Here is a 16269-nt window from a genome sequence, read left to right as displayed (position 1 = left end):
GACAGAACAATCTCAAGGAAGCTGTTCAAGGTTCCCTTCATAGAGTTTTCTGTCTTCTGTCTCCTCACTCTCTGACCCCACTCACTGTCAGCCTGCTTCTGCAGGTTTTTCAGTCTGAAGAGTCCACCTGGCCCTTTGAAAATGAACTTCAAAGAAAACTACATATTTATATTCGCTTATAGGAATTTGTTTTACTGTTGCTAAGATCTATAATTTACTATTTTTTCTTCAGTTGAAAGTTGTTTTTTTAAGAAACTAGGAAGAGAATCGGTCTTCTGTTTTGTGCCAAATATATTTGATGATCAAAAAAAATTGATAAAGTGTGTTTCAGAAAGGTAGCAAAGACAACATAATATGGAGTGGAAATGGAAACTGTTTGTCTATATTTGTCTCTTATTGGTACCATCTCCCATCTGAGTACCCTCAGCATTGGTCCTATGGAAACAAATCTTCCAAATTATTTTTAAATCCCATTTACCTAAAGATACTTTCTCTGAAAGGTGTGCAATAAAATGTGATGCATCATAAAGAGTTACTGCGCGTGTGTAGCAATCACTTAATCAAGTTGTGATATCTCAGTTATTTTTTTTCCAAGTGATTAAATTGTTATGAAACAAGCACACTTCAAATTTCACTGGTGGCAATCTGAAGTTGCTTTTGAATTGTACACATATGGACCTGTATCAAATTGGTGAAATGTTGGAAGAGGTGAAAGGGAATACAGTGTAAACAAGATTAATCTGAATTTTTCAAACTCTGTAAATGATTGACTCCCTCCCTACCTGAGGAAAGATATACCAAGTGACAGAGAGTTAGTTACAAATTTTTATATGCTAATTGTGGCCATTTGAGAAGCATTCATTATGGAATAGTTGAAACGATCTGAACTATAGATTTGCAAATTCATATCTAAAAATATACTGCTCCATTCTTTGTAGATATGTGGATTTAGCTAGTTGATGGGTTCTTTACGTTCACAGTTGCATATGTTTGCGTGTTGCTAGGTTGCCAAGCATTTAAAAAACCAAAAACTCAACAAAACCCTTGTTGTAATTTAAAGTCAATTAAGAAACTAATGTGTAATCTCCCCATGTACGGCTTCATGTGTCATCTCGTCCATAAAAGCCTGAGGCATCAGTAGTCTTTACAGCATAAAATTTAGTGCTACAGCATGCCTGGCTTATTGTATATCATAGTATATATGGCTTTTATAGACATAAGTCACAACAGCAAGATTCTTGCACATACAAATTTAAGTCGTTTTTAATCCCAACAAGGCTGTATAAAATGTAATCTAATAAAGGAAATTGATCCTTTGCAGGGAAAATATTTATTTTATCACTAATATATAGCAATCATCATATGTTCATATTTTTAGATTAATCTAGAGAAAAATTACTAAACCCTTTTAAAAAGGCTAGATTGTTTATAAAGGAAAACCGTCACTGCAGTGGGTGTCACGTCAGGGTGTCACGTGAGGGCTGGCCTACTGTGTAACCAGAAGCTAAGTTGTGGGAGTAGAGCAGTGAGTCTGGTCAGTCAGTTCAAATGGCCACTCTTTGTCAGCCATCATCTCAGTCTCACTCACCTAACATGAGGGTTGGCATACTTCTGATGAAAGGTGCCAGGTATGCAGCTTTTGTCTCTGTTAAAATAATTATCATTATGGTTTTTTGTATTGGAACAGTGCAAAGAGACACGGATCAAAGATAGGGCCCTGTTGTATTAGACATTGTATAGACTTGCAGTGAAAAGACAGTCCCTGCCCCAAAGAGTTCAGAGTCTAGGTGCACCTGTGGAAACAATTTGCTTGTTCATGTGCAGATTTCTTAGGAATTATAGGATGTGGTTGTGAAACAACTGTATGCTGTTATCTCATGTTAATCTCCTTATGCACTGTAATTTTTAAATTCTTTTTGTAGTTTGCTTTATTTTCATTATTTTAAATTAGAAATTTATTTCATAATTGAAATTCACTTTTAGCTCTTGCTCACTTGAGACGAATTATAGTAAATATTGTGAGGGGTCAGCTATTGGAACCTTGTTTGTGCTAGGGAAGTGTGGATTTCTCAGCTCTTTCAAAGGAAGTCCCATGCTGCACCACCTGATCTGGGGAAAAAAGGGGCTTCTCCCACCGTGCTTGCCCCTTTTGAACTCACCAGCCCTTCCGGTCTCTGGGGATGAGCCAGCGTCACCACACTGATCCACTCCCCCTTTTGCAGCAGCTCCTGACCCTTGTTCCCCCTGCTGGCCATAAAACGCTACTTCCTCTTCCCCTGCGAACCATACAAGAGTCTTTTGCCCATCCTATCCCTGGCTTACAGGTTTCAACCTTCAGTGGGCCTTAGGGTAAGAAATATATATGAGGATCAACCTTTTCATTCACAGTTCCGTCCTGCTTATGTATGTTACTGTGTTTGTATAAATGTTACAGGTAACAAATCTTCTTCATTGGGACAAATTCTGATTTGTTACACTGATATAACTTAGGCCTGGTCTACGCTGTTGGGGTGGTGGTGGAGGGGGGTGAGCTAAGTCGGTCTAAGTTACCCAACTTCAGCTACGAAAATTGCATAGCTGAAGTCGATGTACTTAGAGCTACTTATTGCTGTGTCTTCACTGTGGTAGGTCGACTGCTGCCGTTCCCCCGTCAACTCCACCTATGCATCTCACTCCGGTGGAGTACCGTAGTTGACAGGAGAGCGCTTGGAGGTCGATTTATCGTGTATTCACTAGACGTGATAAATCAACCCCTGCTGGATTGATCGCGCTGGAGGTAAGTGTAGATATGCCGTTACAGTACAGTTTAGCCCAGGGGTTCTCAGACTTCATTGCACCACAACCCCCTTCTGACAACAAAAATTACAACACAGCCCAAGGAGGAGGAACTTAAGCTTGAGCCCACCTAAGCCCCACCACCCTGGGTGAGGGAGCCAAAGTCAACGCGCAAAGGCTTCAGCCCCAGGCAGGGGGCCTGTAACTTAAGCCCCATTGCCCAGGACTGAAGTCCTCGGGCTTTGGCTTCATCCCCAGGTGGTGGTGCTCAGGCTTCAGCTTCAGCCCTGGGCCCCAGAAAGTCTTAAGTCGCGACCCAGAGTTTGAGAACCACTGATTTAGCCTATTCTCTGTATCCTTTTGTGTTGTGCCAGGGGCAAATTGGGATTTTCCTAAACTACAGTGGGAAAGATATACAGAGTTTATTAGACTAAAATATCACTGCATAATGATCAGATGAGTTTGAAAAAAGTCTCATATAATTAAAAATAACAACAATTGAATTACCAAGAAAAGGTTACAAGGATTCTGAGTAGTAAAACATTATTAGAGCATTAAGTGTCAGATTTGTTTTTCAGCAAAAAGTAACTCAGGTATTGGCATGAGGATTATGGAGGATTTTTATCTTAAAAAAACCAAAACATTAAAAAAACCGTAAAAAAAAAAAAAAAAGCATTAATTTTTCAGTTAATAGGCCAGAGTACTAAATCCCTAGTGGTCCAGTGTTGGACTTGAGTCTGTGCTCCTTATTCAGACAAAATTCCATTCAAACCAATGGGAATTCACCTGAATACTGTGTGCAGAATTGCTTTTTTCTCATGCTTCTTAGTCCTTAACTTTCCTCTTTTCCAGTTAATCAGTTGAAATAGCTAAAAATGTATTTAGCCTACATGCATTTAGCCTGATTTATTTTTTGATTTATACAATGCATCCTTTAGCAAGATGCTGCTTTGAATCACACTTCTATGAAGCATATAAATCCTACTGGCTTTGTTTAGATTGTGTGACCTGAACTTGACCTTTTTCCCTCGTACAGATGCAGATGAAGGATTCATAGATTCTAAAACGTTGTGATCAGCTACTCTGATCTCTTGTATAAAACAGGTCCTAGAACTTCCCCAAAATAATTCCTAGAGTAGATCTTTCAGAAAAACATCCCGTCTTGATTTAAAAATGGTCAATAATAGAGAATGACCTTTCCTAAATTGAACCAATGGTTAATTACTCTCACTGTTGAAAATGTATGCCTAATTTCCAGTCTGAATTCTTTTAGCTTCAACTTCTGGCCATTAGTTTGTGTTTGTGTTTCTCTGTTAAATTGATGTGCCCATTATGAAATATTTGTTTTCCATGTAGGTACTTACAGACAGCAATCAACTCACCCCTTAACCTTCTATTTGTTAAACTAAACAGATTGAGATCCTTGAGTCTGTCACTAAACAGCATGTTTTCTAATCATTTAGTCGTTCTAATGGCTCTTCTCTGAACCATCTCTAATTTATCCACATCCTTCTTCAATTGTGGACAACAAAACTGGACACTGTATTCCAGCAACAGTCGCACATGTGCCAAATACAGAGGTAAAAAATAATCTCTGTACTCGTACTCAAGATTACCCTGTTTATGCAACCCCGGATCAGATTAGCTCTTTTGGTCACAGCACCACACCAAGAGCTCATGTTCACCTGATTATCCACCACAACCCCCAAATCATTTTCTGAGTCACTCTTTTTCAGGATAGAGTCCACCATCCTGAAAGTATGGCCGCATTTTTTTGTTCCTAGATATATACATTGACATTTAGTCATATTAAAATGCACATTATTTGCTTATGCCCCGTTTACCAAGCAGTCTAGCTTGTTCTTAATCGGTGATCTGTCCATTCCATTCCCCCAATGTTGTGTCATCTGCAGATTTTTATCAGTGATGATTTTGTTTTCTTCTGGGTCACTGATAAAAATATTAAATAGCATAGGGCCAAGAATTGATCTCTGTGGAACCCCACTGGAAATAGACCCATTCAATTATGATTCCCCATTTATGGATACATTTTGAGACCTATCAGTTAGCCAGTTTGTAGCGCATTTAATATGTGCCATGTTAATTTTATATTCAAGTTTTTTTAATCAAAATGTCATGTGATACCAAGTCAAATGCTTTAGCGAAATCTAAGAATATTCTGTCAGCATTATTACCTTTATCAACCACACTTGTAATCTCATAAAAAAAGGTGATAGGTTAGTTTGACAGGATCTGTTTTCCGTAAACCCGTGCTGATTTGCATTAATTAGATTACCCTGCTTTAATTTTTTTTATTAATAGAATCTCATATTAGCCAGTTCATTATCTTGCCTGGGATAGATGTCAGGCTGGCAGACCTATAATTACCCAGGTCAAACTGCTTATCCTTTTTAAAAATTGGCACATTAGCTTTCTTCCAGTTTTCTGGAGCTTCCCCAGTGTTCCACGACTTATTGAAAACCAAAATCCTCGACGTCAATTAACAATCCAGCAAACTCCTCAACCAGCTGTTTAAAAACTCTTGGATGCAAGTTATGCAGACCTGCTGATTTAAAAATGTCTGACTTTAGTAGCTTCTGTTTATCCTCCTCAACGAATATTAGTGTGATAGAAAGAGTGTTACCACCTTATGCATCCGATGAAGTGAGCTGTAGCTCACGAAAGCTTATGCTCAAATAAATCGGTTAGTCTCTAAGGTGCCACAAGTACTCCTTTTCTTCTTCCGAATACAGACTAACACGGCTGTTAATCTGAAACCTATCACCTTATGATGAAATTATATCATCAGATTTTTCTCCAAATACAGGACAGAAATATTTATTGAACTTTAGCTTTTTCTGCATTATTATTGATGATTCTGCCATGAATGGTTCTGCCGATACTGTTGTCAAGGTTCTTTTTGTTCCTAATATATTTCAAAAACTCCTTATTGTCCTTTACTAGCCATAGATTTCTATTTGTGTCTTCTTATCAGTTTTCTACAATTTCTTAACTTCTGATTTATATTCCTTACTATCAACTTCCCCTTTCTTCCATTTCTTCTATATTATTATTATTTATTATTTATTTTACAGCTGTCTTCGCTTCTGTCATAAAAATAAAGGGAAGGGTAACCACCTTTCTGTATACAGAACTATAAAATCCCTCCTGGCCAGAGGCAAAACCTTTTCACCTGTAAAGGGTTAAGAAGTTAAGACAACCTCGCTGGCACCTGACCAAAATGACCAATGAGAAGACAAGTTACCTTCAAAGCTGGAGGGGGCGGGGAGAACAAAGGGTCTGTCTATCTGTGTGATGATTTTGCTGGGAAGAGATCAGGAATGCTCTTCAGAACTTCTGTTAAGTTAGTAAGTAATCTAGCTAGAAATGCGTTAGATTTCCTTTTGTTAAATGGCTGGTAAAATAGGTTGTGCTGTATGGAATGTATATTCCTGTTTTGTCTTTTTGTAACTTAATGTTTTGCCTAGCGGGATTCTCTATGTTTTGAATTAATTACCCTGTAAGGTATTTACCATCCTGATTTTACAAAGGTGATTATTTTACTTTTTCTTGAATTAAAATTCTTTTAAGAACCTGATTGCTTTTTCATTGTTCTTAAGATCCAAGGGTTTGGGTCTGTGTTCACTTATGCAAATTGGTGAGGATTTTTATCAAGCCTTCCCCAGGAAAGTGAGTGTAGGGCTTGGGGGGATTTTGGGGGGGAAAGACTTTTCCAAGTGGGCTCTTTCCCTGTTATATTTGTTAGATGCTAACCTAAGCTGGTAAAAATAAGTTTAGGGGGGTTTTCATGCATGTCCCCTCATCTGTACCCTAGAGTTCAGAGTGGGGAAGGAACCTTGACACTGGGTATCAAAAGCTATCATCTACCTGGCTTTGGTCTAGGTTGCACCTGGGTTGGCCTAATTGAAAAATGAACCATAGGTTAAACTTTTTCCCCACAAGGGCTTGAGGTCAGATCTATTACACCTCTACTGTAAGAACAATTACAGTGATATCAAAGTAACGGAAGAGTTACCCAAACCACAATTCTATTATTTTCTGTTTCCTGCTAAATGTTACAGTTCTTCTCATAAAGAAAAGGAGGACTTGTGGCACCTTAGAGACTAACAAATTTATTTGAGCATAAACTTTCGCGAGCTACAGCTCACTTCGTCGGATGCATGTGGAGATTAAAGTTGGCACTGCTAAATAAGAAATAACGTTTGCTACAGTAACAGAGGGAAAATTCTGTTGCTTGCTGCAGACTTCTAATGTCTTCCCTGACTGGTGTGATTTGAAACACAAGCACCAAGGACTGTTAAACTACCGTCAAGCTTTAGCAGTCCATTGTGTCCTGAAGTCTGTCATTTTATATTTGGCATTTCTCCAGAGTTCTAGTGGGTGACAGACCAGTGCACAATCTCTTTCCTGAAAAACTTCTCCCTCTTCTATATTATCCTAAGGCAATGGTAAGATAATATTATTCTTATCAAAAATAGTTTTTAGCATGTTATATAGTGTGTCTTAACCAAAGCCCTCGAGAGATAAAGTGGAAAATTAATTACTTATCCTCCACACTTCACTAAAATCTTGAGAATCCTGCCTACAATGTGTATGTATAAGAATGTGGAGAAAGAAAATAACAGAAACCATTAATAATGTCTTTCTACTATTTTCATTTTTCAAGTGAACTTTCTCCTCCCAGTTTTTTTTGGCTGTGGGATTAGGGATGATATAAATATGCTCAATAAATTATTCTTTATTACAGTTATTTAAAACATATTAGCACTACTGAAGTCAATTCATAATTGTAATAAGAAACTCATGGGTGTGTCATTCTGGGAAATTGCCACCACGTGGGTGGCTGTGGTGTTTTGCCTTCTGCTTCAAGCCTAATGATGCACCTCGACCATTGCAATCTCAGCAGGATGGGCCATTGTATCTTACTGCTTAAGTGTACCGAGAAATACAGCAGTCATCAGCATTAACCACACTATGCTTTAAAATCATTCTGTATCTTTTTTCCTGCTTTTGAAGATTTGAGAACTGTGTGTGGAAACCGTTGCAAGAAATCAACTTTTATTTTTGATAATTTAAAATTATTTTTCTCATAACACTTTTAACTGGTAACTTAAACTGAAGTAAAAGGAAAACTCAATACAACAGAAAACATCATTTTTACAATAAGTGGTACATCTCATCTTTCCAGAGCAATTGGTTGGTATTTTTGTTTGTTGTTTAACCAACACAAACGTGTGCCTAGGCTTCTCCCAAAGTTTGAGGAATGTACCAACTAATATTAGACGTAATCCACTGAAAGGGTAACAGAGATGGTTTGGGGGTGTGGGGAGAAAGCAAAGACATGACTGCATGGTTACTACTCAAGTGCTATTGTAATAAAGCAAGCAGTTGAAGTTGTGTGTTCCTTCTCCTCTTCCCTTCCCCCACCGATCCCACCCTGCACTCACACAGTAAGTGGATATCTGTCTAGCTGACATGACTGGGTGTCGAGGAGTACTGGATTTTAAGGAGGGGGGTTGAATGAGATTAAGACTGGTTGCTTTACAAATCAGTTCTGGAGGGATGTAGGGGCACAGCATGGAAGAAAATTATCATGCTGTGGTGGGAGAATGGACAAACCGATAATGAAGCTGGCATTGTTGGCAGGGAAGAGGAGGTGGTAATGTAAAATAAACTGTTATTGCTGCAGAGTTAAGATTGTATCTTAAAGCACTAGTCATCAGAGGACAACTCAAATCTATTCTTTAGCGTATGTACAATTTTTTATAAATGTTGTATTCCGGTTGTATCATAACTATTTGTGCAGTTTCAACTGATCTTAGTCACATGGGCCTGATCCTGCAAGGTACTGAGTACCCTCAAAGCCCCACTGAAGCAACATAACTTATACCCCAGGGGCCGTTAGCAGCAGTCATCTTGGTTATGCCCCCCCAATCTCTGGCTCATTTACTCTGTGCCACTAGAGCTAGATACATTGGCTCTACCACCAGAATCCACAGGGAGGAGTTGCAAAGAGGCTGCAACTTACTGAAGAGTGCGGCCCTCTGACTGTTGCATTATGCAGCCTTTACTGGGAAGGGTTTAAAGTTCTAGCATATTTACCTAATTGGCAGGTAAAAGCTGAATCACTTTAAAAAGCTTGGTTTCAGAGTAGCAGCCGTGTTAGTCTGTATTTGCAAAAAGAAAAGGAGGACTTGTGGTGCCTTAGAGACTAACACATTTATTTGAGCATAAGTTTTCGTGAGATGAAGTGAGCTGTAGCTCACAAAAGCTTATGCTCAAACAAATGTGTTAGTCTCTAAGGCGCCATAAGTACTCCTTTTTTAAAAAAGCTTGCATTCTGTTAAAAGTATGCTACCATCTTTTGCAGGGGCTGCTTATCCTAAATCCTCAAGCGTACTACAGAACCACCACAGGATCAAGCTGTAACTCAAGAACCCCTTAATGCCCACTGGCAAGGGGGTTACAGGAATGTCCTGTGTCTAATATGCACGTTCTGGGTCATCAAAGAATGTCATGTGTGGTTTTAAATGAAAGTCAGTGTCACACTGGTCATGAATATCATTATGCAATGTATGTATAGATACTATTTAAAAAGTTACTTATGCTGAAAATATGTTTTAAAGTCTGTATTGTGACAGAGTTGACAAACAGATTTTCTGTCAGACGAGCTGTTTATTCAGCTGTGTCTCTGTCAGATGTAAATTTCCTTGTAAGCTTAACACAGTGTGGAGAGGTGTGAAATCAAAAGGGAAGCAGTACACAGGAAAAATAAGCCACAGGTGGTATAGACCATGAATTTTGGGGGATATAAGTAGAAGGCAATGAAATCACTTTTATCTTTGCACCTAGTAAGTAAACGGACACCATTAGCATTGGTTGAAACATTGCAGATGACAGTGGGGGTGAGATCTCTTTAGACAGGAAATTAACCTGTTAAGTTTAGTCTCTGGAAAGTGTGTTTATGATTTTGTTTATTATGGAACAATTTGTTTCCAATAGCCTTACTTACGATCACTTGAATCTTTGGCAATATACTTGTTTTAACTGTAAATATATCTCAGTGCTGTGATGTTAAGCAAAGTGTTGATCTTGAGTTGAATCATACAAGCTGGCTTGTACACTATTTTCTTTGGGGACAGCAGACCAGGTATTTCTGTGTGTGTTCAGTGGCCAAGGGGCTGGACATTACAGAGGAACACTTCAGTGGGAGTTGAACCTACAAAGCAAAGGGCTGGCATAGCCAAGAGAAGAGTGCTTGGTTGGCGAACAGGCTGGTAGTGTCAGGAAGCTGATAACCAGTTACGTACAATCAAGTCTCTCTCACGCTGGAGGCAGTGGGGTAACAAGGTGACTTGCAGTTCTTACTATCCCGAGAACCATCACGCAAGTCCATCTGGGAACTTGCTTATATCTTTCGCTAATGAAAAATTTCACTATCAATTAGGATGTCTTGTTAGCCTCATCCCTTAGCTAGGCAAGCTTTTCAGCTCCTGCTTGCTTTGACAAAGTCCTTAGTCCTAACTGCACAGTAGATCCACATTTTCCTGTGTATTCTCACAATGGGGCCAAAACCTTCAACTTCTGGAGGAGAAATTAAAGTTTGCAGATTTCAGGGCACCTCTGAGCTGGTGATCTCCGTCTGCTCACTTCCAAAAGGGCGTTCCACTGTCAGATCCCAGGATGTCCACTATAGTCCATGAGCTAAACCTAAAAAATTGTCTCTTGGTACTATTTTGGTGGGCAAAATCTCCTTTTAATAGCTCCATGTCAGTTGATGATAAAAAGTAATGATGGCTCTTTCTGCAGAGTTGCTTAGTGGTAGAACTGAGCCTGGTTTTTTTAAATTAGCCATTAATTTTTGAAAAAAATCCTAATATGCAGATTTGTGTTATTATTATTTAAATGAAAGAAAACCCACTTTGATTATATTTTATTCAACACATTGTACATTAGTAAGTAAAAAGGAGCATTTTGGTGTTACATTAAGGATATTAATTTCAAATCTAAAATGACAAAAATATAATTAAATGACATCATATAATAGAGTTGTGTCTCTCCATGTTTCTTGAAGCTTTTTTGCAGTGCCACTAATGTTGTACATTCTGCCATAACTACATTGACATATCAAGCCCACAGTAATATAAAATGGATAACCCACTAACAATCCGGTATATAGCATCTGACTGGAATGTCATCTCCATTTGTATCATTATCTTCCTCATCTGACCTGTCCTCCATACTGTCACACCATGCTAATCTTCATTCATGCTTTCACATGTTTGCATCCTATCTTCTGGAGAGCATTTGAATCCATTTGCAAGGCACTGGCAATCGGGTCATTTTCATTCTTTGATGCATGTACAAATCATTAGCTGCAAGACTATCTCAGCAGCAGGTGGGCCATTCGTCCATTCTTTTGTCAACTCACCCTCCTCCATGACCCAGCTATGCCCTGTTTCAGGGCTGGGTATGACAGCATACTTCTCCAGGCTCCTATGCGAGACAGCAGCCTGATCATTGGCACACTGAGCATGCAGGTGGAGGTAGTCTTTGCATGGAGAAAGCTGGCCATAGTCAACATCTCCCTTCTTAGTTCAGAACAGCTCGATTCTTAGCACATTCACCTCTGTTATATTTGACTGAGCGGATATATTCTACAGGTGAATTCCTGAAGAAGAAAAAGAAAGAGCTCTGCAGACAAGACCCAGTGTTGCCATTGCTGCACCAATGCTTCTCTTAGGAGCTTCTTCTCTAGTGATCAACTTTAAGCCAGTCACTTTCCCATGTCCTGCAAATGCAGTAACAGAATCACACACATTTCTAATAGGGCTCTGCAGACTTTCTTTCCTAGTGATATGCCAAGTTTGCTTATTGTGACATCCTGGCACCCCAATATTCACCACTGTCATGTATTTCATAGATATTTATTTAGGTCAGAAGGGACCATTATGATCATCTAGTCTGACCTTAGGATATGGTTTCTACAAAGCATGCCTTGTGAGGTATCATTCTAAAAGTCTTGATCTGCTAGACATTAATATCTCGTTGGATTGTATGTGCTGTCGTCAAATGTGAAGTTATGAAGTTCGGCTATGTATGTGTTACTGAAACATGTTGTGAGGTTGAAAACCCCCAAAAGCAGCCTTTCAGTTACAACAGTAAAAAGACCAAACAATGTTAATGGCTTACTGAGGAAATGCACATAAGCACAAGGATTACCCCAGGAACTGTGTACAATAGAAATCTCTCAGAGATAGCACTGCACAATGGGAACTGTTTGACCCAGGTCACAGCAAAAGAGCTTTCCAGCAAGTGGGAAGAAGATATAAAAGGGGGAAATGATATCATGATGGGACCTCAGTCTCACTACAACCACACACCTGAAAAGGCCTAAGGGACAAGGACTGAACTGTGGGAAGTGATGGTCCCAGGCTAGAGGGATTTTTAGCCTGTGTATGGAAACCTGGGAAAGCAAAGGCAACTTGTGCCTTAAGAATCTGCTAGCCTGTATATTACTCAGGGTGAGAATTTGTTAATTCATATCCTACCTATCTAGTGTATTAAGATCAGCTTGCAGTTTTGTTTATTTACTAAGGTAATCTGGTTTGATCTGTTTGATATAACTTATAATCACTTAAAATCTATCTTTTGTAGTTGTTAAACATGTATTTGTTTTGTCTAAAATCAGTGTGTGGGAGTTATAACTCGGGGCAGAAAACTGTTGTATATCTCTCTCCACATTGAGGGAGGGGGCAAATTTTATGAGTTTACGCTGTATAGTTCCCTGTGCAGCGCAAGACGGTATAATTTTGTTTACACTCCAGAGGGGGTGTGTGGCTTAGCAACTGGGAGGTGCCTTAGCTAACTCTTCCCATGCAGAGCTGATGTCAGCATGTGTGTGTGTGTGAAGCTGCAGCTGGGTGTGTTCCTATCTGTGTGTATGCTGGTGAAAGAGCAAGCTTGGAGAGTCTGGCAACTCACCACAGCACCACAGTGGGTAAGGGAGCCCAAGCTGGTGGGTCAGGTGGGCTCAGTGGTATCCAAGTTCCAAGTGGCACTCTGGGGGGAACCCGTCACACATACATCTATATAACTCATTCGATTTTTGGTACCAAATCTTACATAAATTTTGCTGATGTCCCTGAAGAAATCAAGGCTAAGAATTAGCACATCAGTCCTCAGATACAGTAATAACCGATCCATGGTTCTTTGATGCATGCTTAGCATGTCACGTTTGAGTGTCTGCCTCTTCTTGTGAAGGGGACTACTAAAGAAAGTTTGATGCCCCTTCTCTGGCAAGCTTGTTACAGTGTTCCTGGCATGTCACATACATTGTTTTCTCATCTGTTTTCTCCAAGAAATAGGGCTTTTTCCATTCATCACATAAGAACTTGTTGAGAGCAGTCTTGCTGGTAGAACATCCAGGAACTCAGCTGACCAGGCCGAGGCCGGTCTAGCCTCATGGTCGGAGTGGGCGTTAGGCCTCATGGTCAGAGTCTGAGTCAGTAGTCGGAAGCTGGAACTGAGGGTCAAGCTGGAGAGAGCAGGATAACAGATGAAGGGGGTTCAAGGCAGGGGCAGGACAGAGGCAAGGCTGGATGCAAAGTAATGCAGGAGCCAGCATAGTGGTGGGCCAGAGCATTGAGCAGCCAGCGAGGAGCTGCTGCTGCTGGCTTAAGAGCGGCAGCCAGCTTGCCCTTGTAGCCAATCAGGTGACATGGCCAATCAGGCAGCCTGCTTCCAGCCTTCTGTACTGACTAGGCCACCTGGAGATTAGCTCTGCTACAGGCCCTGATTCCTGACGTATGCACTGTTGGATCTTGTGGCCAGTTACAGTGTTGGTCAAGAGCACTTCAGGGCCTGACCTTCTGTTTTCCCTCTCTAAGTTTTTAATGATGTTATTGTACATATCCAAGATCACATCTATCCTGTCACTGTCCGTTCCAGTCTTCAAAGCTGACATAGATGTTCTCTGACCGATTACCATATATTTTGTTCTCAACATTTATTTTGTGTACAAAGGCCATTCCATCACCAGTGCAGTCAGAAGGACTAGGGATTGTGTCAGCTGCTGTTACTATTTGCTCAAGACTTCTTGCCAGGGCTGCTGCTGCATTTGTCTTCATGCTGCTGACAAAATTGATGAGAGCCCAAGGCAGTGGTCCTCACGTGTGCAGCAACACTTCCTTTTTGTCCAAATTCCAACTTGCTGCTTCTAAAAGCATTTGGCCAAAAACCTTGTGATTCACCTTTAATATAATATTCTTGTTTTGAGGCTTTTGTTTCCCTGGATTTCTTTGTCACTGAATGTCTACAGTTTTTGCTTTGGCAGCCTATCATACAAATTTTGGTTTGGCTGCTCTGTTTCTAGCCTGTTATGTCTGAAAGCTATGTATGCACCTTCTCCTTCGTATATAACAGATCCCCTCAAACATCTTCAGGAGCTACAGAGCCAATAGGGGAGTGAGGGTTTTGTTTTTGTTTTTTGGTTTTTTTGGACAGGTGAGAACTTTCTCATTTTCATGCTTTATGACAAAGGTCAAACAATTGTTTTTTATTGTGGGGTTGGGGTTTTTTTGTTGCAGTGGCTGGTAAATTTTTGTGGTTCAGTCTTCAGTGTTATGTGAGGATCTGGCCATTATTTGTTCCCTGTGGTATCTGAAGGCATTTTCTAAAACTAGTCCAGCAGATGAAGTCCAAATTCTGTTTGATCTTCTCCAGCAGAGTAATTTATCTGGTACAAATGACAGTCAAAAGGAAGGTGGCACAAGAGCTCTTTTAGATTCCCTTTCACCGACGGTACCGTTTCTGCTTGCAATTACGTCAACCAGAAAGGTAGAAGACATTCCAACGTTTTCTAGAAAGATTCCATTCATTATGTATCACCCTGACAAAATTGTTCCTGAGAAATATATTTCCATCTGCAGAGAAAAATTCCAGTTTCCACATTAATCAAGAGAGATTACTTCTGCCCCAGGCCAACATGAGAAAAGGAAAATAACTTGCACTTGTTTGAGGTCTTTAGTTCTTAAATTTTACCTGTATTGGGATCAACTGTATTTGTTCTTTTTGGAGAGTCACAAAAGTATCAATCTGGACAAAAAGTAGCTGAATGAATCCATTGGTATCTCTAACAAGGGGTCTCTTTTGTCTCTTGAATAAAAGTCCATCAGGCCAAAAGTCAGACTAATTCTCGGATAGAAAAGAGGGAGCCTTTGTGAAAAAAGGTTTGCAAAGTGACCACCTATAAATCCATCCACTCCTTTTGTTATAGGATCAATGCTAATACCTCAGATAACAGTGTTTAGGGACCATGTTTTAAAGACCATAAAGGAAAAAATAGTCAATAGGTTTATTTTCCATCTCCCTAATAAGGTTATTTGGTATTTCTCTATACAGCCCAATTGTGCAAATTACTGAAGCTAATCTCTGCAGAAAGGGGAATTTTCCCCCAGTCTCTGAAGTGGGTTTCTGTGAGAGTCAGTAGCTGCGGTTGTTTGTTTTTCCTACACCATTGGTGGTTGGTGAACACAAGATGTGTGTGTGTCAGTTTTTGAGAAGTTCTTGTTTGCTGGCAGCAGTCCCTTGTAGTCAAAAATTTTTCTTTCAATTTGTTCCTCTGCCTGTTTGTTGCCTGCAGTGAGAGTAGGGCCCTTTTAGCATGGATTACGAGAGCTACTCACATAATCTCATTTTGCTCGTAGGGAAAAATTTCCCTTTTTTTGCGACATAGCTGCAACACATGCTATGTCCGTGAAATATGTATTGTCTCTGTAGCTGAAATAATGATGGAAAAGATAGAACTGAGAAACAAAACCCGTCACATGTTCCAATGGAAGAGTCATTTCTATTGAAGTATATCTTGTCTAAAGACATATAGAAGTTCTTATTACATCACATTAAAATATTTGCCAACAAGACAATTGCTTAGGGATTTTTAATCTTGCCATGTTTTTATGCTTAAAACAGTCTAGTAGTTTAGCACTTATATAACCATAAATGTGCATGGTTGTTTGGAGAGAATACAGGTATTTGTTGTTTTATTTATTTGTATTGGGGTACCACTAGGAACTCCAGCTCCATTGTTCTAGAGACTGTACGTAACACTCTCCCTAGAATCTGTGTGTAACACGCACTCACACACACGATATTGCTTGCCACAAAGAGCTTACATTCTGAGTAATGGGGCCAACTTTAGAGGTGTCTGAATTTAAGTCTAGCAGCAGTCTAAATTCCTGTTACTTATGCTTTCTTTGGGCCTTGTATATGTTCATGTTACACTAGTAATAATCAGTAATAACAACTTCCATGCACTTTAAGAAAATACTGCTTCTGGTAGAATATGAGGGATAGCAGTCTTGCCTTTTCCCTCCTCCTTCTACAGCCCACAGAGAAAGAGGGTTTATTGTATCCGTATCAGAGCCTAAGGGCCTCTTACTTTTTCTCTACTCTTCACCACTGTCCCAGCCA

General features: G+C 39.8%; 1 protein-coding gene across 11 annotated transcripts in view; it reads left to right on the top strand.

The window, feature by feature from the left end:
- The window catches only part of ATXN10 (ataxin 10), a 338097-nt gene that overhangs the window by 105685 nt on the left and 216143 nt on the right, over positions 1–16269 (top strand). Inside the window, exons 11-12 of one of the 11 annotated variants that reach the window (XR_012155474.2) lie at positions 2629–2776; positions 5871–8982. The exons of 6 other annotated variants lie outside the window; for them this stretch is intronic. Coding sequence is in view for 2 of the 5 variants with exons in the window: in XM_073315907.2 (XP_073172008.1) it covers positions 2629–2691 (63 nt within the window). In the remaining 3 variants the exon portion in view is untranslated. Of the gene's footprint in view, positions 1–2628; positions 5429–5870; positions 8983–16269 lie in introns of those variants that run through there. 4 more of the 11 variants (XR_012155470.2, XR_012155473.2, XM_073315953.2 and 1 more) reach the window with 4 other exon arrangements.

This window comes from Lepidochelys kempii, chromosome 1 (genome assembly GCF_965140285.1).
Source record: "Lepidochelys kempii isolate rLepKem1 chromosome 1, rLepKem1.hap1, whole genome shotgun sequence".
Classification (NCBI taxonomy): domain Eukaryota; kingdom Metazoa; phylum Chordata; order Testudines; family Cheloniidae; genus Lepidochelys; species Lepidochelys kempii.
Note: the sequence above shows the minus strand (reverse complement) of the source record. Positions and strands in the feature narration are given on the sequence as shown.